The 23,517-nt window shown below is 46.8% G+C and overlaps 1 protein-coding gene across 1 annotated transcript in view; it reads left to right on the top strand.

The window, feature by feature from the left end:
• Nucleotides 1-23,282, top strand: part of LOC310636509 (uncharacterized protein) — a 29,457-nt gene extending 6,175 nt beyond the window's left edge. Inside the window, exons 2-3 of the mRNA XM_083356426.1 lie at nt 18,518-18,610; nt 20,975-23,282. Coding sequence (XP_083212552.1) covers nt 21,033-22,778 — 1,746 coding nt within the window. The 5' untranslated portion in view covers nt 18,518-18,610; nt 20,975-21,032 and the 3' untranslated portion in view covers nt 22,779-23,282. The remainder of the gene's footprint in view (nt 1-18,517; nt 18,611-20,974) is intronic.
• Nucleotides 23,283-23,517: the final 235 nt, after the last annotated feature.

Genomic DNA, 23,517 nt, shown 5'->3' with positions numbered 1-23,517 from the left:
AAAAACCAGCTTTTAATACTGCTAATTCCTCCTCTCCCCCACCCGCCTCCCCGCATTTGTGAGCATTCGGCTCCTTCTGCCGACATTGTTCTTGGTCCCTCCTGTGGGGGATCCCTGCCGTCTTCCCAGCTCAAGGGAGAGCGGCTGAGTTTGGATCGGTCCCCCCCTTTCAGCCATGAGTTCAGGCCCAGATGGAAGGGGGGGGAGAGAGAGAGAGAGAGAGGGAAGTTCAGTACAGGCAGCCATCAATCTGCGCTCGTTTGATGTTATGAGGGAACCCCCCACAAAAGGTACTTTATGACCCAGATCTGGATACATGTTTATTCTCATTTATTTATTATCCAATTTAGAAACCATCCGTCTCACGGGGCGACTGGTTTGCCTTGTGGGGAAAACTTCTATCCACCTATTTGGTTCTACGGCCCCCTTCTTGTAAAGGATGACTCTTGAGGGGAGAGGGGATTTGTTGGCTTACAAAGATAACAGAAAGAAAACCAACGGAATAGGTGCCTGACACACACTCACTGTCAGAATCCATTTATGGTATATCATATTCATAAATGGAATGTTTCAAACATTATTCCATGGATTCTGCCATCTCCTGAAGAGAAGAGGATAGATGTGTATTGAACCGGTATTAGGCATTTCAAAGGAAAGGAGAAGCCCTTTGAACTGGGGAAACAATAGGGGGGGGGCTAGCATCTGGCTTTTGTCAGGGAAGACAGCAATAAACATGAAGGGTCCTAAGTTCCTTTTTCCCATGAGATGGATGATACGAGAGAAAGGATGGGGGACTGACCAAATGGGGTTAAGGGGGGTTAAGCCAGGAACTCTTTATAAGGGTTTACTTCATGGGATAATATTAAGTCCTGTCTCTTTTCCTACAACCAAGCATGTCATAGTAAAGATTCTTTTTGGAATAGATTTGACTCCAAGAATTTTGTCTTCCTAAGACGTGGTTTGGGGTGGGTCCTGACACTCACACAGACACAGGCACCCCAATCACTAATCCTCCAGTCCCAGCCTTAGCCTGCCCCAGGAATTGGAGGTGTGTGTGTGGGGGGAAGAAACAGCCATTTACAGCTTTCCTAGGCTACAAGAGTGGGTGGGTGAGTGGTTTCTGCAAGGTCCCCCAAGAAAGTGTCTTCTCCATGGCAGGGGCTGCGAGAGAAAAGTCACACTTCCTGCGTGTCGTGTGGCTAGATGGCAAATCTCAACGGTCAGGATCAGAGTTAATTAACAGTTTTATATAATAATATGCCTCCCCTTCTTCTGCCGCCAGCCATGCTGAGGGGAAGGGAGAGGTTTCCAAGCTGAGCCAGGCTGGCTCAGGAATTCTGGGAGTTGAAGTCCACGAGTCATCAAAGAGCCAAGGTGGCCTACCCCTGGACTAGGCTGCTTTATGACTCGTGGAGTTCAACTCCCAGAATTCCTGAGCCAGCCATGCTGAGGGGAAAGGGAGAGGTTTCCAAGCTGAGCCATGCTGGCTCAGGAATTCTGGGAGTTGAAGTCCACAAGTCATAAAAAAGCCAAGGTGGCCTACCCCTGCTCTAGGCCGCTTTATGACTCGTGGACTTCAACTCCCAGAATTCCTGAGCCAGCTGTGCTGAGGGGAAAGGGAGAAGTTTCCAAGCTGAGCCAGGCTGGCTCAGGAATTCTGGGAGTTGAAGTCCACGAGTCATCAAAGAGCCAAGGTGGCCTACCCCTGGACTAGGCTGCTTTATGACTCGTGGAGTTCAACTCCCAGAATTCCTGAGCCAGCCATGCTGAGGGGAAAGGGAGAGGTTTCCAAGCTGACCCAGGCTGGCTTAGGAATTCTGGGAGTTAAAGTCCACAAGTCATAAAAGAGCCAAGGTGGCCTACCCCTGCTCTAGGCCGCTTTATGACTCGTGGACTTCAACTCCCAGAATTCCTGAGCCAGCTGTGCTGAATGGAAAGGGAGAAGTTTGCAAGCTGAGCCAGGCTGGCTCAGGAATTCTGGGAGTTGAAGTCCACGAGTCATCAAAGAGCCCAGGTGGCCTACCCCTGGCCTAGCCTCACACAAGCACCCACACTGAAGAAGAAAGAGCTGCCCCGCTTCCAGCGGTCAGGGAGGGGCACTCTTCCCATGGGCAGAGGTAAACCTCGACACCGGCGCCCGTCGGAGGATCAGGGGAGGTTTCGGAGCACCTCATCCCGGACGGGAGGGGGGAAGGAAGAGGAGCGGCCAAGGGGTGGGGCTGCAAGGCGGAGGCGGAGCCCGAGAGGAGACCGGAAGCCCCGCCCCCTCGAACCTCCCACTCCTAGACCGTCGCTTCCTTCCCCGCGTCTCGCTTCCTCCTGACCTAACGGCTCGGCAACCTCGGCTCTTTTATGACTCGTGGACTTCAACTCCCAGAATTCCTGAGACCGCTATGCTATGCTATGCTGACTCAGGAACTCTGGGAGTTGAAGTCCGCGAGTCATAAAAGAGCCGAGGTTTCCTACCTACCCCCTGTCCTAGCAGAAACGGCGCTGCAAACCTCGGGAGAGGCTTCTGGATCCCGATCCGGGCAGGCCGGGCTGCTCTCGCCCCTCCTGCCAAGGAGAGCTTTTCCCCGCCGGGAGAAAGGTAGCTGCGGATCCGCCTTTTCGGCTTGCAGGGATTTCCTTGGGGAGATTCGGCTCTGGCGTCGCCTGCAGGGAGCGGATCCCTTCCCTTCCCTCCAGGGAGCGGGGCAAAGGGGGGGATCCCTCCCCGGGCTGGATCTGCCCCCTCCTCGCCCGGCCGAGGCTCCCCGCGAAGGATCTTTTGGGAAGTTGCTTTCCGAAGGTCTCTCTCTGGTCCGTCAGAGCAGGAGGTCTCTGAGCATGCATCGCCCTCCATTCCGGTTGAACAAATGGAGTAATGCAGGGGTCTTCAAACTTGGCCCTTTTATGACTTGTGGACTTCAACTACCAGAATTCCTCAGCCAGGTACACTGGCTGAGGAATTCTGGGAGTTGGAGTCCACAAGTCCTAAAAGGGCCAAGTTTGAAGACCCCTGGAGTAAAGGGAGCTTTAAAACATGTATCGAGATTTCTAATGTGGTTCTTAACGCAGACTGACCTCATTGCAACGGAGAGGGGAGGGTTTGGGGGAGGGGAAAAAAAAAGAAAACAAGTTTAAAGTAGTCGAATGGACATCGCGTTGCCTTAAGCCTTAGCAATGATGGGATGGAGTTCATAAGTGCAAAATCAGAGGAAGGAAGGAAGGAAGAAAAGGAATCAGAAATGGGTGACTTGGTTACAGTAGCCTGAAGTCTCTTTCCTTCTCGTATGTGATGCCTTAATTTTTTCCTGATTTCTATAGTTCATTCAAAAGGGACGCGGTGGCTCAGTGGGTTAGGACGCTGAGCTTGTCGATCAGAAGGTCGGCAGTTTGGCGGGTTGAATCCCGAGTGCCGCGTAACAGAGTGAGCGCCTGTTACTCGTCCCAGCTTCTGCCAACCTAGCAGTTCGAAAGCACGGAAAAATGCAAGTAGAAAAATAGGGACCACTCCGATGGGAAGGTAACAGTGTTCCGTGCGCCTTTGGCGTCTAGTCATGCCGGCCACATGACCACGGAGACGTCCTCGGACAAGCGCTGGCTCTTCGGCTTTGAAACGGAGATGAGCACCGGCCCCTAGAGTCGGAAGTGACTAGCACGCGTGTGCGGGGGAACCTTTAGCTTTACCTTATAGTTCATTCTGGACTTACTACCACAATTCGGACCGGAATCTTGGTCGTTGCGTGAAGCGGTCATTGAGATGTGACTTGGCTGCTCTGCTCAAACGTTGCAATCCTTCACATGTGGGCCTAGTTGTTAAGCAATTTCATGGGTCATTCAGCAGACAAAGTCTCAGGTGAGGAATCTGGGGTTGCCTTAAGTGGGCAGGAGGGGCCATGTGAGTGCCGGCACAGGGCATGTGCGAGTTGAGGGGGTCCTGAAGAAGCTTAGAGATGCTTTGGAACACTTTGCTTGGAAACGGTATGGATCATGAGGCTTGGAGAATGGCACAAGGCTGCAAAGGCCTCCGATCTGGGCTTTGAAGCGGTATTTCTCAGTGGCAATGATGACACTGGGCTGAAGTCCAGTCCTGGGGTCAATGGCAGATGTCTGAAACGGCTGAGGGCCCCAGGCCTCCATTTAAGGCCCAGGCCCACCCCAGCATTGCTATGCATCAGGATTGTTTTTGCATAGCCAGGCTGACACAGTGCACACTTTTAGAGGGGGCAGCTTTACATCCCACTTCAACCCCATCCACCCCAACTCATGGGCGACCTGTGCCTGATCCCCAGGACCATCCCCATCCCCGAGGCACCCCCACAACCATTGTCTAGGCCTCCCTCCACTTAAGAACCCCCAAAGATACTTAATGATTGCAACCAGTGTGTGGGATTACACTTGTGGAGAGAAGTTGCATTTCTCAGTGGCGATGATGACACTGGGCAGATGTCCAGTCCTGGGGTCAGTGGGAGCTGGCTGAGGCCCCCAGGCCTCTATTTAAGGCCCAGGCCCACCCCAGCATTGCTGTGCATCAGGATTGTTTTTGCATAGCCAGGCTGACACAGTGCACACTTTTAGAGGGGGGGCAGATTTACAACCCACTTCAGCACCCCCCAACTCATGGGTGACCTGTGCCTGATCCCCAGGACCAACCCCACCCCTGAGCCACCCCCACAACCATTGCCTAGGCCAGGGGTAGGCCACCTTGGCTCTTTTATGACTTGTGGACTTGAACTCCCAGAATTCCTGAGACAGCCATGCTGAGGGGAAAGGGAGAGGTTTCCAAGCTGAGCCGTGCTGGGTCAGGAATTCTGGGAGTTGAAGTCCACGAGTCATAAAAGAGCCAAGGTTCCCTATCCCTGGCCTAGGCCGTAGGCCTCCCTCCACTTAAGAACCCCCAAGATTACTGAATGATTGCAACCAGTGTGTGGGATTACATTTGTGGAGAGAAGTGGTCAGGTGACCACTCACCTAACCACTGCTTCACTGAAAGACCGAAATTCCAGTCCCAACTGTGGTCATACGTTGAGGACATCCCTCTTAGAGATGTGGGTGCTCCATCACTGGAGATTTTGTCTCATGTGTACTGAGCATCCTACCCTGGGCAGAGGGTGGGACTGGAAGACCTTCGTGGTGCCTTCCAAGGCTAAGATTTTGTGATTACTCAAAAGGAAATAATATTCCCCCTTTCTTTTTCTTTCTAACACCGGGTAAAAGATTGTGACCAAAGATTCACCTGCAAACCAACTATTGACAGATAGTAGAAATTCAGCCCAAAGCAGCAAGCGCCACAAAGGATGGAGACTGGGAAACTCTTGGATCCCCCGTCAGACACAAACAGCACTCCGGAAGACCACGAAAGAACCCATGAATGCTCAGAGTGTGGGAAATCCTTTGCTCGCAGATCCCTCCTTTTGACCCACAGGAAGGTCCATGTGGGAAGCGGACCCAGTCAAGGTTTGGAGAGTGAGAAATCCTTTTCTGGACAAGATGCCAAAGATCTCGGAAGCCCCCCCAGACTAAAACCCTATAAATGTGAGGAATGCCACTTATGCTTTGGTCGAAAGTCACACCTTGCGACACATCAGAAAATCCACACCGGAGAGAAACCCTATCAGTGTCTGGAATGTGGGAAATGTTTCCGTCAAAAAGCCTACCTCAGAGACCACGAGAGGATTCACACAGGGGAGAAACCTTACGAGTGTTGGCAATGTGGGAAGAGCTTTCCTCACCACTCAAGTCTTTGGCTCCATGGAAAGATTCATGCAGGAGTAAAACCTTACAAATGCTTTGAGTGTGGAAAATCTTTCACCCAGAGTTCAGGTCTTCAGAAACATCAGAAAATGCACAGAGGGGAGAAAAACGAGAAGTGCCTCGAATGTGGTTAATCCTTTTCCCGGAAATCCAACCTGGTGAGACATCAGAGTCTCCACACCGGAGAGAGACCCTATGAATGTCCAGAATGTGAGAAATGGTTTATGTATTCTTACGAACTTCGGAGACACCAGAAATGGCACAAAGGAGAGCTACCCTATAAATGTAGGGAATGTGGGAAAAGTTTTACTTCGCCAGCCCATGTTAAGAATCATGAGAGAATCCACACGGGGGAGAAGCCATTCAAATGTGGGGAGTGTGGGATGTGCTTTTCCCAAAAACAACACCTTGTAAAGCATCAGAGGGTCCACACAGGAGAGAAGCCCTACAGATGCGTAGAATGTGGGAAATGTTTTGCTCAAAGGGGAGCCCTTTGGACACATCATAAAACCCACACAGGGGAGAAGCCATATCCGTGCGTTGAGTGCGGACAATTTTATCGTACCACATCAGCCCTTAGAAATCATAAAAAAGTTCACACGGGAAAAAAACTACAAATGTTTCTACTGTGGGAGAGCATTTGCTCGGTTGTGTCACCTCAGAAGCCACAGCCGAATCCACACAGGAGAGAAGCCCCATCAGTGCTCGGAGTGCGATAAATGTTTTTCTCAAAAAGCTACTCTTGTGATGCATCAGAGAATCCACACTGGAGAGAAACCACACAAATGTCTGGAATGCGGGAAATGTTTTGCCCATCCTTCGTCACTTTGCAAGCACACCAGAAATCACACGGGAGGGTGGCCTTACAAGTGTGCAGAGTGTGAGAAACCTTTTCATTGTAAATCAAAGCTAAAAAGGCATCAGAAGGTCCATAGCGGAGATCTACCCTTTCAGCTGTGAAGAATGCGGGAAACATTTTTTTTTAAAGTCACACCTTACCATTCATCACGAATTTCACACAGTCACAGAGGGGAAATCGTACAATTGTTTGCTGTGGGGAAAATGTTTTTCTAGTCACATAACCTTGCATACAATCGGGGAGCAGATAATAAAGCAAAAGCGCATTGAGTGATGGGAGGGCAGGAAGGCTTGGCTGACAAAGGTGCAGGACTAGTAACTTACCAGAACGATTACACAAGAGAAAAAAGAGTTACAATTGTTGGGGAGGGCAGATTATGCTTTGCAGAGTGCTGCTAGTCCTCAGCGTAGGGTGGAATTGGGAACAGATTTGTGGTCGTAGCTTTATGCAGTCGTCCGTCAAGGCACCCGTAGGGTTGGATATGATTTTACGACATTGGTGCAGTCACTATAAACAAGTCACTGCGGTCTTAAGTCAATGTATTCTTTCAAGTTTGCATTTTCTGCAGAAAACAAGGAAAAAACGTTGTACGTTGTGATCCCATGGCCGGAAGATCGTGGAATTGGTCCTAAAAGAGCCGTTTGCCAAATGCCCATAATTTACTCACAGAACTTTGGGGAACAGAGGCAAAATGTTAGAATGGCCAGAATTGCTTTTTTGGGCCATCGGCGCTTGTCACAATTTTGAACAGTTGTTAAAGTGACATCATAAGTCAAGGACTGCCCGTAATGAAAACTTTGATAAACCCTGGAGGATTCACAAAAGCGGTGTTGGTGTTGAAATGACTTCACTGAGACCTCTGCCCCCCCCCCCCCCAAAGAATCCACAAGAAAAAGAAATTGTGCGTTTGGTGTGCGGGAAATATTTTTCTGGAGTGTCTACCTGGGTCTGCAGGTAAAAATGCCCTGAAGAGAAACCCTCGGACTCCTGGACGGTTTTCCCGGGTGACAGATGGCATCAGAGCTTGGTGTGCGGAAAATCTGGCGATTCGAAACGAGGCAATTATTTTCATGCATTTGTGTGTCCCCACAAAGAGGAGTCCCGGAGACATCTGTAGCATAGAAAACATTTAATCCTGAAATCTTTTCACAAAACAGAAAGCAGTTCATAATGATCACCCAAAAAAAAGTGATTTTTTGATTAAGTGATGGGAGGGCAAGAAGGCTTGGCTGACAAAGGTGCAGGACTAGGGTTCCCTGGCCTGGATGTTATTAAAAAATAATCTGGTTTAAGAGGGGGGGAAATATCCTGCAGATGCCACATCATCCTCTGTGGTTTTTTGCTCCCTTATCCACCCTCAGTCTTTTTCTTCTTATTTTTTTTATTATTATTATTTTCACAGTTCCTTTAATATACCAGAAAGTAACCAATGAAATATAAACATTTTTTCAAGTATTTAACATTTGTTATATCAGTAATGCTGTAGGTATTATATATCGCCATACATAAATACATACACGCAGTGCTTTTTTTGTAAAAAAAAGCTCCGGCCGTCTCTCGCTCAGGCTTTTGCGGTGCTGCCACCGGTTCAGCCCATTCCCCTCCTCCACTACCACTTTTCTAGGATGGTCACGTACCAGGTGCCAATGTACCACAGGTGGTGCCCGTACCACTGGTTGAAAAGCCCTGTCCTACATTATGTTCTTAATATCTCTGGAGTGCCCTTTTCCTCCCTGATCACCCCAGATTTTCTACCTTCCAAACACCCGTGTGGTTTGTCCCCCTGAAAGAGGGTCCCAAAATCCTTACATTGCTCAGATTTCTCTTGAGGGAATGTTTTACCTGGGCGAGGAAGAAAATGGGAGGGGCTCCAGGAAGGAGGAGGAGGAAGAGGAAATGAAATCAAATCTTTCTTGGTGATTTAACCAAACATGTTTTTACGGCAGTTTTGTTTTAATTTTTGGATATAAGGGGTTACACTTCAGAGAACGTTTGTTGTTGTTAGCTGCGAAGTCTTGTCCAACCTATTGCGACCCTATAGACAACGTTCCTCCAGGCCTTCCTGTCCTCTACCATCTTCTGGAGTCCATTTAAGCTCACGCCTACTGCTTCAGTGACTCCATCCAGCCACCTCATTCTCTGTCGTCCCCTTCTTCTATTGCCCTCGATCTTTCCCAGCATTAGGCTCTTCTCCAGTGAGTCCTTCCTTTTCATTAGATGGCCAAAGTATTTGAGTTTCAACTTCAGGATCTGACCTTCTAAAGAGCAGTCAGGGTTGATCTCCTCTAGGACTGACCGGTTTGATCGCCTTGCAGTCTAAGGGACTTGCAAGAGTCTTCTCCAGCATCGTAGTTCAAAGGCCTCAATTGTTTGGCGTTCAGCCTTTCTTATGGTCCAACTTTCACTGCCATACATTGCAACTGGGAAGACCATAGCCTTGACTATACGCACATTTCCAATTTTATTGCTACTGTTTTGTAATGTTTAATTGTTATGTGGGGGGGGGGTTAGAGTAAATGAAAAGTGTGATTATTTATATCCTTAGCTGTTTTTCTTCATTCTTCATCAATAGGGTGAACAAAGATCCAGAGATAAGTTTGTAAAAAATGGGATCAGTTATAGACTGAGGATGCCACCTGGTGGTAATTGAAAAGACAATGATAAATTACACACTCGGGATTAATTGGAACACCAATTGCTTAGGACAGGGGTAGGCAACCTCGGCTCTTTTCTGACTCATGGACGTCAACTTCCAGAATTCCTGAGTCAGCATAGCAATTCTGGGAGTTGAAGTCCATGAGTTATAAAAGAGTCGAGGTTGCCTACCCCTGGCTCAGCACATACAATGTAGGATCATGAGAAGTGTAACTCTGAATTGTGTAATATTCAGTTTAGTGTGAATTGTAAGTCGATGCCAGGTTGCCTTTCATGTGACCCCAAATTCAATTATTGTCAGGTTAGTGTGTGTGCAATTAATGCTATTGTATGTACTGTTGTGGTTTTAACCATACATTTAAATTCTTTTATGGATATTTGTGTTATTCTTTACTGTGATATTCATTATTCATATGCCACGTAACATTATTTTTCTTGCCTATTTCTATAAGTCTGGAACCAATTACTCCATTTTCCATAGAGATACCACTTCAAATAGTCTCAACGTAATGCGATGTTTTTGTGGGATTTATTAACCGCACTAATAGAGACCTACCTTAATTCCTCAGTTGCCCTGAACTGTGGTTAATTCTCTTCTCCTCTGTCTTCCATGAAATGGCATCTCATCCCCAGCGCAACACAGCATAAAGTTTTCCTGGCTGTTTCAGTTTGAAATTGGTCTTTTCCCTCTCTCATAGAAACATCCTTTATGACATAGTTGCTGATGTGCCCAGAAGCTGGGATCTGCCCGATTCCTATTGGCTGCTTCAGGGGGCTCCTGTCATCTTCCCTCCCCCTCCAAGCACAGGGTGGGGGGCCCTGTGAGCACCTTGATCCGGACCCCCAGATCCCCAGAGGCCCCTGGTTCCCTGATGCTGGTCAGATCTTATGGAGGCTCTTTCCCTTCATGGATTTAAGGCTCTTTGGGAAGAAGATCCAGTCCTGGGCTACACGGAAGGTCAAAGGAAACTAGAAAAAAAGAGTCCGTTCTGCCAGGTTTCACACTGCTAATTCCTCCATCACCCCATGTGCATTTGTGAGCATTCAGCTTCTTCTGCCAACAAAGGGGGTTTCATTATTCCTGGTCCCTCCTTTGGGGGGTCTCTGCCCTTTTCCCTTCCCAGCTCAAGTGAGGACGTCTTGAGTTTGGATCGGTCCCCGATTTCTGCCAAGAGTTCAGGCACAGCTGGAGACACACACACACACACACACACACACACACACACACACACAGCCATGGAAGTTCAGGACAGGCAGCCATCTGCCTTGAAGTTATGACAGACACACACCCACACCCACAAGGTACTTTTTGACCGGTATGAATATTCTATTCATATCATCTTCAAACTTGACCCTTTTATGCCTTGTGGACTTCAGCTCCCAGAATTCCTGGCCAGCATAGCTTAGCACGTTGCTTAGCAACAATATGGAACAGGCGGCTTGGAGAATGGCCCAAGGTTGCAAAGGCCTCCAGTCTGGGGATTAAGCTTCCAGGAATGGCTGCACCTTTGAATTCCACTTCAATAGCCTCCCAATTCATGGGTGGCCTGTGCCTCATCTCCAGGCCCTCCCCAGCCCTGAGAAACCCCCACAGCCATTGGCCGGGGCTCCCTCCGCTTAAGAACGCTCAAGATCATTTAATGACCCCAACCAGGACTCTGAGATTACGTTTGGGGAGTGAAGTGGCCACGTGACCTCCCATTTGACTACTATTGCTTCACTGAACAACCGAGATTGCAGCCCCAATTGTATTCATAAATTGAGGAGTACCTCTAGCTTCGGAGCTTCTATTTCACTTTGTCGTAGGACAAGAGCCAAGGAGGAAAAGGTAGAGACAATGAAGAGCAGAAGAGGTTGCATCTGAGAGATGTGGGGGGACAAAATCAGTGGAGATTTGATCTGGGGTGTACTGCAGAGGGTCAGACTGGAAGACCTTTGTGGTCCCTTTCAAGATGAGTAGCCTGTGATTCTCTACTTTTCTCAAAAGGAAATTTATTCTTCATTTATATTTTTTTTTCACAGAAATAAAATATCGTTTCCAAAGATTTATCTACAAGCTAACCATCAACAGAAATACAGGATGGAGCCTGGGAAACTCTTGGATCCCCCATCAGACAGAAGCAGCACTCTGGAAAACCACAAAAGAAGCCATGAATGCTCAGAGTGTGGGAAATCCTTTGCTCGCAGGTCCCTCCTTTTGACCCACAGGAAGGTGCATGTGGGAAGCGGATCCAGTCAAGGATTGGAGGGTGAGAAAACCTTCTCTAGAACAGACACCAAAGATCTCAGAAGCCACCCCAGCCAAAGTCCCTATAAATGTATAGAATGTGACATATGCTTTGCTCAAAAGTCACAACTTCTTAGACATCAGAAAATCCACACTGCAGAGAAACCTTATCAGTGTCTTGAATGTGGTAAATTTTTCTGTAAAAAAGCCAACCTCAAAATCCACGAGAGAATTCACACAGGGGAGAAACCTTACAAGTGTTGGCAATGTGGGAAGAGCTTTTCTCAGAACTCAAGTCTTTGGGCCCATGAGAAGATTCATGCAGGAATAAAATCGTACAAATGCTATGAGTGTGGGAAATGTTTCACCCATAGTTCAAGTCTACGTAGTCATGAGAAAGCACATAGAGGGGAGAAAAAAGAAAAGTGTCTCGAATGTGGGAAATGTTTTTCCAGTAAATCACACCTGAGACGACATCAGAGACTTCACACTGGAGAAAAACCCTATGAATGCCCAGAATGTGAGAGACGATTTATGTTTTCTTGCGAACTTCAAACACACCAGAAATGGCACAAAGGAGAGCTACCCTATAAATGTATGGAATGTGGGAAAAGTTTTATTTCGCCAGCCCATGTTAAGAATCATGAGAGAATCCACACGGGGGAGAAGCCATTCAAATGTGGGGAGTGTGGAAAATGCTTTTCCCAAAAACAACACCTTGGAAGCCATCAGAGGTTCCACACAGGGGAGAAGCCGTATAGATGCTTAGAATGTGGAAAATGTTTTGGACACAAGGGAGGCCTTTGCGCACATCATAAAACCCACACGGGGGAGAAGCCACATCAATGCAACGAATGTGGAAGATTTTATAGCACTACATCAGCCCTTAAAAGCCATGTGAAAATTCACACTGGGGAAAAAAACTTCAAATGTTTAGACTGTGGGAAAGCATTTGCTCATTCATGTTCCCTTATAAGTCACAGCCGAATCCATACAGGAGAGAAAAATCATAAATGCTCGCAGTGTGATAAATGTTTTTCACGGAAAGATACTCTTGTGATGCATCAGCGAATCCACACTGGAGAAAAACCATATAAATGTCCGGAGTGTGGGAAATGTTTTCCCCATTCTTCAACACTTCGCATGCACACCAGAAATCACATAGGAGAGTAGCCTTATAAGTTTGCAGTGTGTGAGAAAAAAATTTATTGTAAATCAAAGCTAAAAATGCACCAGAAAGTCCATAGCAGAGATAAATCTCCTCAGTTGTGAACACTTTTTTTCAACAGTCACATCTTAATGTTTACCAGGAACATGACACAGTCCCAGCAGGGAAAACCTAGATATGATTGATGTGGGGAAAATATTTTTTCTAGTGAAGAAACCTCAAATACTAGGAGAGAGTACACAACGAGGCAAAAGAGTGTAAGTGTTGGGAGTGTGAGGATGTTTTCCTCACAAAGCCTCATTGGTAACTTGCCAGAGGGATTACACAGAAGAGTTATAAATGTGTGGGGAGTATGTTTAATGTTTTGCAGAGTATAGGTAGTTCTAAAGTTTGGGCCACAGCTTGGAATGAATTTCCAGTCATAAACTGCTTACAGTCCTAAATCAAGGCACCCAGGGATTTTTGTTAATTCTTACTAGCCGTTTGTGGATCAGTGAGGAGAACTGATGATTCAGCTGAGGAGAAAATGGGGGTGGGGGGAGGGTGGAATTAGGATGCATCCGGTTGCTTATTTAGCAATAAAATATTGATGTTGAATATATGTTGCTGAGGATAAAGATTGAAAGTTTCTTTTTCCTATTGTCTTTTTTTGGAGGGTTTTCTTTTTTATCACATCCTCTTTTTTATATATTCACACAGAGATATTTGTATTAGATTTCTTCCTTTGATCTGTGAATATAATCCTTAATAAAATTATTGTTCAAAATAATCAAGAGAGCTGTTTTCAGGGAGTTCCAAAAAAGCCAAGATGGGAGTCAGATTGTGCCACACCTGCTGCTTTTTAGCTGTGTATGTGATGCCCTTCAAAACAGCCACTATCTTGGTTCTTTTGACTCCACCCTCCCTCGCTGGACACTTCGAACTTCCAGGGTTGAATTCAAAGATGAAGATTTTGGATGAACTTTAGGAAAATTGTCCTGGGGAATTAGACTGTTAAGGGTGGGCCATTGGTGGCTCCCTACAGGTGCCTAACACACTCATGATTCAATGAACCACACCGTTCTTAGGACATACGGTGCATTCAGAAAATATTCAGCCCCCCTTCAATTTTGTCAATTTTGTTATGCAGCAGTCTGATTCTGCAGTTGTTGAAATTCTTTTTTGTCATTAATCTACACTCAGTGCCCCATAATGACAAAGTGAAAAGCGAATTTTAGAAACGTCTGTAAATTGTTTGAAAGAAAAAACTGAAATATCACACTGGCAAAAGTATTCAGAGCCTTCACTCAGGGCTTTGTGGAAGCACCTTTGGCATCATCGAGTGTTTGTGGGGTGTGACGCAACAAGCTTTGTGTACCTGGAGTGCGGGACGGGATGACTTGACGCTGCTAACTCATCGGGGTTAGAGTCATGGTTGATCCCCTGGATTGGGGGATTTTGTGCCCTTCCTCCTTGCAAATGCTCTCTCAGTCTTAGTTAGCTTGGATGGCTGCAGCCTAATGAAATTGACAAAAGCGAAGGGGGTCTGAATCCCTTCTGAATGAAGTGTAATTTTTTTTTTAATCCCATTTATATCCCGCCCTTCTCCAAAGACTCAGGGCGGCTTACAATCTAATTTAATTGCCCTGTACACCGCCCCGAGTCCTTCGGGAGAGGGGCGGTATATAAATCCAAATAATAAATAAATAAATAATAAATAAAGCACAAATCAATGTGCTTAGCAATAGCCTTCATTCTATTCTAATGGCTGATGTGCTCAGAAGCTGGGATCTGCCCGAATTTTATTGACTACTTCAGGGGGCTCCTGGCATCTTCCCGCCCTCACCCTGTGTGAGCACATTTATCAGGACACCTGGTTTCTCCAGAGGCACCTGGTTGCTTGATGCTTGTCTGGTCTTATGGAGGCTCTTTCCCTTCACGGATTTAAGGCTCTTTGGGAAGAAGGTCCAGTCCTGGGCTACACGGAAGGTCAACTGAGCGGGATTTTCAATTCCTATTGGACAATCACTTAAATATGAGCCAGCTGTGTGCTGCAGCTGCCAAAAAAGCCATCACAGTGCTAGGCTGTATTAATGGAGAGAATCACATAAAATATTAATACCACTTTACAATGCCTTGGTAAGGCCGCACGTGGAATACTGCATCCTGTTTTGGTCACCACGATGTAAAAAAGACGTTGAGACTGGAAAGAGTACAGAGAAGAGCAACAAAGTTGATTAGGGGACTGGAGGCTAAAACATAAGGAACGGTTGCTGGAATTGGGTGTGGCTCAGTGAGTTAAGACGCTGAGCTTGTCGATCAGAAGGTCGGCAGTTTGGCAGGTCGAATCCCGAGTGCCACGTAACAGAGTGAGCGCCTGTTACTCATCCCAGCTTCTGCCAACCTAGCAGTTCGAAAGCACGTAAAAATGCAAGTAGAAAAATAGGGACCACTACAGTGGGAAGGTAACAGCGTTCCGTGCGCCTTTGGCGTCTAGTCATGTCGGCCACATGACTACGGAGACGTCCTCGGAAAAGCGCTGGCTCTTCGGCTTTGAAACAGAGATGAGCACCGGCCCCTAGAGTTGGAAACGACTAGCACACATGTGTGGGGGAAACTTTACCTTTACCTTTTAGTGAAGAGAAGGACTAGGGGTGACATGATAGCAGTATTCCAATATCACAGGGTTGCCACAAAGAAGAGGGAGTCAAGCTATTCTCCAAAGCACCCGAAGGCAGGACAAGAAGCAACGGATGGAAACTAGTCAAGGAGAGAAGCAACCTAGAACTAAGGAGAAACTTCCTGACAGAACAATTAACCAGTGGAACAACCTGCCTCCAGAAGCAGTCAATGCTCCAAAACTGGAAATCTTTAAGAAGAGACGGGACAGCCATTTGCCTGAAATGGTATAGGGTTTCCTGCCTGAGCAGGGGGTTGGACTAGATGACCTCCAAGGTCCCTTCCATCATCGATGATGATGATGATGATGATGATGATGAAGAAGAGGAAGGAGAAGAAGAAGAAGAAGAAGAAGAAGAAGAAGAAGAAGAAGAAGAAGAAATTCCTCCACAAACACACCCCGTGTACATTTGTGAGTGTCAGAATCCATTTATACCATATTCATAAATGTAAGTTTAAAATGTTGTTCCTGGATTCTGCCATCTCCTGAGGAGGAGGGAACGAATGTGTATTGAGCCTTTATTAGGCATTTCAAAGGAAAAGAAAAGCCTTTTGAACTGGGGGAACAAAAGCGGGGTTAGGTTAGGAGCATCTGGCTTGTGTCAAGGAAGAGAGCAATAAACATAAAAGGTCCTAAGTTCCTTTTTCCCACGAGAGGGATGATACGAGGTAAATGATTGGGGGACTTACCAAATGGGGTTAAGGGGGGGGTTGAAGTGGGAACTCTTTATAAGGTTTTAGTTTGTAGAACAATATTAAGTCCTGTCTTGTATTCCTACAACCAAGCATGTCATAGTAAAAATGCCTTTTGGACTAGATTTGGCTCCAAGAGTTTTGTCTTCCTAAGACGTAGTTTGGGGTGGGTCCTGACAGTGAGCTTTCGGCTCCTTCTGCCCACAAAGGAGGCTTCCTTATTCCTGGTCCCTCCCATGGGGGTCTCTTGTCTTCCCTTCCTAGATCAAGGGAGACCGGCTGAGCTTGGATCAGTTCCCCCATTTCAGCCAAGAGCTCTGGCACAGCAGAAGGGAGAAAGTTCAGTACAGGCAGCCGTGACCCAGATCGAGACGCAGCTTTATTCTCATTTATCTATTATCCAATTTAAAAACCATCCACGTCACAGAGCGACCGATTTGCCTTGTGGGGAAAAGATCAACCCACCACCTATTGGTTTCTCCGGCCCTTTTCTACTGTAAAGGATCACGGGGGACGACTAAAACAGGCACGGCTCCTTTGGCAGCTGCCCGGCCTCACTCAAGCCCTGGAGCAGGAAGAGCAGCCCCGCTTCCAGCCCTCGGGGAGGGACGCTCTTCCCATGGGCAGAGGAAACCTCTGCAAGGGATCCCGTCGGAGGATCAGGGGAGGTTTCGGAGCACGTGATCCTGGCTGGGAGTGGGGAAGAGAAGAGGCGGCCAAGGGGCGGGGCTTCCAGGTGGAGGCGGAGCCCAGGAGGAGAGCAGAAGCCCCACCCACGCCTCGATCCTCCCACTTGCTGGATTACCGCCTCTTTCCACGTGTTTCGCTTCGCCCTGGCAGAATCTGCGCCGGATCCCTCGGGAGAGGCTTCTGGATCCCTCTCCGAATAGGTCGGGCTGCTCTCCTCCCTCCAGCCTTCGGGGCGCCCCTCCCACCAGGAGAGCTTTTCCCCACCAGGAGAAAGGTAGCTGCGGATCCGCTTCTTCGTCCTGCAGGGATTTCCTTGGGGAGATTCGGCTCTGGCGTCGCCTGCAGGGAGCGGATCCCTCCCTTCCCTCCAGAGGGGCAAAGGGGGTCCCTCCCTGGGCTGGATCTGCCCCCTCCTCGCCCGGCCAAGGATCCCCGCGGGGCTCCAGGTGAATCGTGGGAGGAGCTTTGTTGCAGTTGCTTTCAGAGGTCTCTCTCTGGTCCGTCAGAGTACGAGATCTCTGAGCATGCATATGCCCCAAGTGCGGCTGAACAAATGGAGTAAGCGGAGCTTGAAAAGATCTGTTGAGATTTGTAATGTGATCTCAACAAGGACTGACCTCATTGCAACAGGGAGGAGAGGATTTGGGGAAAAGAAAACAAGTTTAAATTAGTTGAATTGAGCTCATGTTGTCTTAACACATAAAAGAGAACCTCTTTCTTTGGTGAATGTGAATGAACCTTTAGCGTCAAAGTACAACCATGTATACATTGAGATTGGCTGAGTCTCCCTTTTTCGTGCTCACCACCACCACACTCACAGTGACAACAAACCCACCATCTTGTTATGCCATGTGAGCTAATTGCACAACACACCAGCCTTGCAAGTCAATCATACATAAAATTATAAAATTATTTCCCGTTCAAGAGCCTGACAGCCCCTGGATAGCAGCTGTTCTTCAGCCCATTGGTACGGCTGGCTATACTCCTGTATCTCCTACCCGATGGTAGGAGAGTAAAGAGGTACTGACCAGGGTGTGAGTCGTCCCTGAGAATTTTCCTCACTCTTCCAAGGCAGCGAGACCTGGTGAGGTCATCCAGTGGTGTCAGGGGACAGCCCACAATGTCTTGTGCTGTGCTCACCACCCTCTGTAATACTTTGTGCTCTGTCTAAAAGGCAAAAAATAAAATGCTTTGTTTTCAGCCTAATCAATACTTTGCTTCTGTTTTTAAAACATGTTTCTAAACTTTACATTTTCCTTGTTTTGCCCAGAAGGGGCTGTGATGTGGCAGCCCCTTTTTGGTGGATGTTGAGGCTGCTCTTGTGAGCAGGTAAAAAAAACAAAACAAGCTGATGAGCAAAAGGCTGCCTTTCCTAATTGTACATATTTTTGAAACACTTGTCTGGAAAGGGCAACCCTTTTCACACATGCTCTGCCCCATCTGATCTCCTTGGTCTTCCTTTGAGTTTTACTACCCACAACTCTGCATCGATCGCTGTTGGACTTGATCTTGCTGGTTTCTTCCGTTTTAGCTCATTTAGATCTTCTTGAATCACGATTCTGTCTCCATTATTTTGTATCCTCAACAAATAATTCCATATTCTCCTCCTGCTTTCAGGTCATTTACAGATGATGATCCACATCTGAGCCTTTTTCATTTCTCTTTGCAGGAAACCAGTGAGGATGTGGCCGTGAGCTCCGCAGAGGAGTAGGGGGGCGTTCTTGGATTGGGACCCACCAACCTTTGGCCGGGAATCCATTCTAGAGAAATAGGAAATCGTGGCCCAGTTGGAGAAGCAGCTTCCTGCACAAAGAGCCAATTGATTAAGAGAAATCAAACTGGACAGCAGTGAGGGTCATCCCTGGCCTTGTGTCAGAGGAAGAACAAGTGACCTAGAGACCTCTTAGCTGCAACTATAACGGTGAGTAAGGTAATGTTGGTTAACTCTTGGTTTGGAGAATAATCATATATTTTTAAATGTTTATTTGAGAAAAGAGCAATGTAGAAAAATTGGGTTTTGCTCCCAAGGTGCTGGACAAAGGCATAACATAATTGTGTTAAGGACTATGTGTTGAGTGTTGTTGGTCAGCGAGTTCTGAATCCATCTAGTGACGCTATCTATGCAACATTTTTTTACCTTATGAAGAAGTGGTTTGTGGCCTACTTTGTCACATGTCTTACTGAAGTCAAGGTATATGAGGTCTACAGAGTTACGCTGTTCACTATTTTGGTCACTTTGTCAGAGAATACGGTACGTTTTGTCTGGTGTGATCTGCTTTTGACAAACCCGTCTTGGCTTCTGGTAATTTCTTTGCTGGTTTCTAAATGTTCACAGATTCCTTGCTTGATTATTTTTCCCAGGATCTTCCCAAGTATTGATGTCAGGCTGATTGGTCTATAATTTTCCATATCCATTTTCCCACTTTTTATAGTATTTTATAAAATCTATAAAATGGGTGGCAAAGAAGTGAGGGTCAAGCCATCATGATGTAAACATCAGGGGGGGGGAAAGGGAATAAGACATGGATTCCTTACCCCAGGGCAGGGGTAGGCAACCTTGGCTCTTTTATGACTCGTGGACTTCAAGTCCCAGAATTCCTGAGCCAGCGTGCCTCAGCTCGGAAAACTCCCTTTCCCCTCAGCATGGCTGGCTCAGGAATTCTGGGAGTTGAAGTCCAGGAGTCATGAAAGAGCCAAGGTTGCCTACCCCTGCCCCAGGGTTTCGCAGCCTCCAGTCTTAGGCTGGCACAAGCCACAGAATGCCAGAAACTGGGCCGCACAAACAAGCCAAGCCCTGTCTGCCGGATGCAGGAAGCATGCAAAACCATACCCCTCCGGGCTACAGAATAACCTCTCTCCACGGCACTGGTCCATGGTGCCTGTTCTTTTCCTTATTCAGTGCCTTAATCTGGGGAGATTCCCTCTAGGTCAGGTGTAGGCAACCTTGGCTCTTTTATGAACCATGGACTTCAACTCCCAGAATTCCTGAGCCAGCATGGCTCAGCTTGGAAACCTCTCCCTTTCCCCTCAGCATGGCTGGCTCAGGAATTCTGGGAATTGAAGTCCATGAGTCATAAAGCGGCCTACGTCAGGAGTAGGCAACCTTGGCTCTTTTATGACTCATGGACTTCAACTCCCAGAATTCCTGAGCCAGCATGGCTCAGCTTGGAAACCTCTCCCTTTCACCTCAGCATGGCTGGCTCAGGAATTCTGGGAGCTGAAGTCCACGAGTCATAAAAGAGCCAAGGTTGCCTACCTCTGCTCTAGGTACTCCTTATATGACCACAGTTCAGTCTGGAATCTCACCCTCTGAGAGAAGTGGTCATTAAGTGAGATATCCTATGACCGCTTTGCTCAACGACTGCAATCCTGCATTCATTTTTGTGGTTGTTAAGCTACTTCGCAAGTAGACGAGGTTCCAGATAATGGTTGTCTGAAGTGGGCAGGAGAGGCCCTGTGAGTCATGGCACAGGCCACATTCGACTTGAGTGGGTCATGCTTTGGGACACGTTGCTTAGCAACAGTATGGAACAGATGGCTTGGAGAATGGCCCAAGGTTGCAAAGGCCTCCAGTGTAGGGATTAGGCCCCCATTTCTCAGTGACAGGATAGTGCTGGGCTGAGGTCCAGGCCTGGAGTCAGTGGGAGCTGGCTGAACCTGCTGAAGGCCCCAGGCTTCCATTTAAGGCCCAGCTCCAGCGTTGTCAATCAGCGCTGCTGTGCATGCCCGAGCCTGGGTGGTCAGGCTTCCAGGAATGACTGCACCTTTGAATCCCACTTCAATAGCCTCCCAATTCATGGGTGGCCTGTGTGCCTTATCTCCAGGCCCTCCCCAGCCCTGAGAAACCCCCACAGCCATTGGCCGGGGCTCCCTCCACTTAAGAACACTCAAGATCATTTAATGACCCCAACCAGGACTCTGGAATTATGTTTGGGGAGTGAAGTGGCCACATGACCTCCCATTTGACTACTATTGCTTCACTGAACAACCGAGATTGCAGCCCCAATTGTATTCATAAATTGAGGAGTACCTCTAGCTTCGGAGCTTCTATTTCACTTTGTCGTAGGACAAGAGCCAAGGAGGAAAAGGTAGAGAGAGTGAAGAGCAGACGAGGTTGTGTCTGAGAGATGTGGGGGGACAAAATCAGTGGAGATTTGATCTGGGGTGTACTGCAGAGGGTCAGACTGGAAGACCATCGTGGTCCCTTTCAAGATGAGTAGCCTGTGATTCTCTACTTTTCTCAAAAGGAAATATTATTCTTCATTTCTATCTTTTTTTTCCACAGAAATAAAATATCGTTTCCAAAGATTTATCTACAAGCTAACCATCAACAGAAATACAGGATGGAGCCTGGGAAACTCTTGGATCCCCCGTCAGACACAGGCAGCACTCCGGAAAACCACAAAAGAAGCCATGAATGCTCAGAGTGTGGGAAATCCTTTGCTCGCAGGTCCCTCCTTTTGACCCACAGGAAGGTGCATGTGGGAAACGAATCCAGTGAAGGTTTGGAGGGTGAGAAATCATTCTCTGGAACAGACACCAAAGGTCTCAGAAGCCACCCCAGCCAAAGTCCCTATAAATGTATAGAATGTAACATATGCTTTGCTCAAAAGTCACAACTTCTTAGACATCAGAAAATCCACACTGCAGAAAAACTTTATCAGTGTCTTGAATGTGGTAAATTTTTCTGTAAAAAAGCCAACCTCAAAATCCACGAGAGAATTCACACAGGGGAGAAACCTTACAAGTGTTGGCAATGTGGGAAGAGCTTTTCTCACAACTCAAGTCTTTCGTCCCATGAGAAGATTCATGCAGGAATAAAACCTTACAAATGCTTTGAGTGTGGAAAAGATTTCACTGAGAGTTCATCACTTCGGAGACATGAGAAAACACACACAGGAGAGAAAAACGAAAAGTGTCTCGAATGTGGGAAATGTTTTTCCACAAAATCATATCTGGTGCAACATCAGAGACGTCACACTGGAGAAAAACCCTATAAATGCCCAGAATGTGAGAGACGATTTATGTTTTCTTCTCAACTTCAGACACACCAGAAATGGCACAAAGGAGAGTTACCCTATAAATGTATAGAATGTGGAAAAAGTTTTATTTCGTCAGCCGATCTTCAGATTCATCAGAGAATTCACACAGGGGAGAAACCTTACAAGTGTTGGCAATGTGGGAAGAGCTTTTCTCAGAACTCAACTCTTTCATCCCATGAGAAGATTCATGCGGGAATAAAACCTTACAAATGCTTTGAGTGTGGAAAAGATTTCACCCAGAGTTCATCACTTCGGAGTCATGCGAAAACACACACAGGAGAGAAAAACGAAAAGTGTCTCGAATGTGGAAAATATTTTTCCACAAAATCAATTCTGGTGCAACATCAGAGACTTCACACTGGAGAAAAACCCTATGAATGCCCAGAATGTGAGAGACGATTTATGTTTTCTTGTCAACTTCAGACACACCAGAAATGGCACAAAGGAGAGCTACCCTATAAATGTATAGAATGTGGAAAAAGTTTTATTTCGCCAGCCCATCTTCAGATTCATCAGAGAATCCACACAGGGGAGAAGCCATTCAAATGTAGGGAGTGTGGAAAATGCTTTTCCCAAAAACAACACCTTGGATGCCATCAGAGGTTCCACACGGGAGAGAAGCCGTACAAATGCGTTGAATGTGGAAAATGTTTTGGACACAAGGGAGGCCTTTGGGCACATCATAAAACCCACACGGGGGAGAAGCCACATCAATGCAATGAATGTGGAAGATTTTATAGCACTGCATCATCCCTTAAAAGCCATCTGAAAATTCACACTGGGGAAAAAAACTTCAAGTGTTTAGACTGTGGGAGAACATTTGCTCATTCATCTTCCCTTATAAATCACAGCCGAATCCATACAGGAGAAAAACCTCACAAATGCTCAGAGTGTGATAAGTGTTTTTCAAGGAAAGATAATCTTGTGATGCATCAGCGAATGCACACCGGAGAAAAACCATATAAATGTCTGGAGTGTGGGAAATGTTTTGCCCATTCTTCCAAACTTCGCATGCATACCAGAGGTCACACAGGAGAGCAGCCTTAGAAGTGCAGAGTGCGAGAAAAAATTTCATTGTAAATCAAAGCTAAAAATGCACCAGAAAGTCCATAGCAGAGATAAATCTCGTCAGTTGTGAACATTTTTTTTCAACAGTCACATCTTAAGGTTTACCAGGAACATGACACAGTCCCAGCAGGGAAAACCTACATATGATTGATGTGGGAAAAATATTTTTTCTAGTGAAGCAACCTCAAATACTAGGAGGGAGTACACAACGAGGCAAAAGGGCGTAAGTGTTGGGAGTGTGAGGATGTTTTCCTCACAAAGCCTCATTAGTAACTTGCCAGAGGGATTACACAGACGAGTTATAAATGTGTGGGGAGTATGTATAATGTTTTGCAGAGTACAGGTAGTCCTAAAGTTTTGGCCACAACTTGGAATGGATTTCCAGACATAAATTGCTTAGAATCCTAACTCTAGGCACCCAGGCATTTTTGTTAATTCTTACTAGCTGTTTGTGGAACAGTGAGAAAAACTGAAGATTCAAAGAGGAGAAAATGGGGGTGGGGGGGAGGGTGGAATTTTTTTTATTATTTTTTAAAATTCCATTTGTATCCCGCCCTTTTTCGAAGACTCAGGGCGTCTTACAAGCTTACAAGCTTAGCAGTAAGCAGGAATTAGGATGCATCAGGTTGCTTATTTAGTGGTAAAGTGTTGATGTTGAATATATGCTGGCTGAGGATAAAGAACACGTTTCCTTTTCCTTTTGTTTTTTTTTTTGGGA

This window comes from Vipera ursinii (genome assembly GCF_947247035.1).
Source record: "Vipera ursinii genome assembly, chromosome: 2".
Taxonomy (NCBI): Eukaryota; Metazoa; Chordata; class Lepidosauria; order Squamata; family Viperidae; genus Vipera; species Vipera ursinii.
Note: the sequence above shows the minus strand (reverse complement) of the source record. Positions and strands in the feature narration are given on the sequence as shown.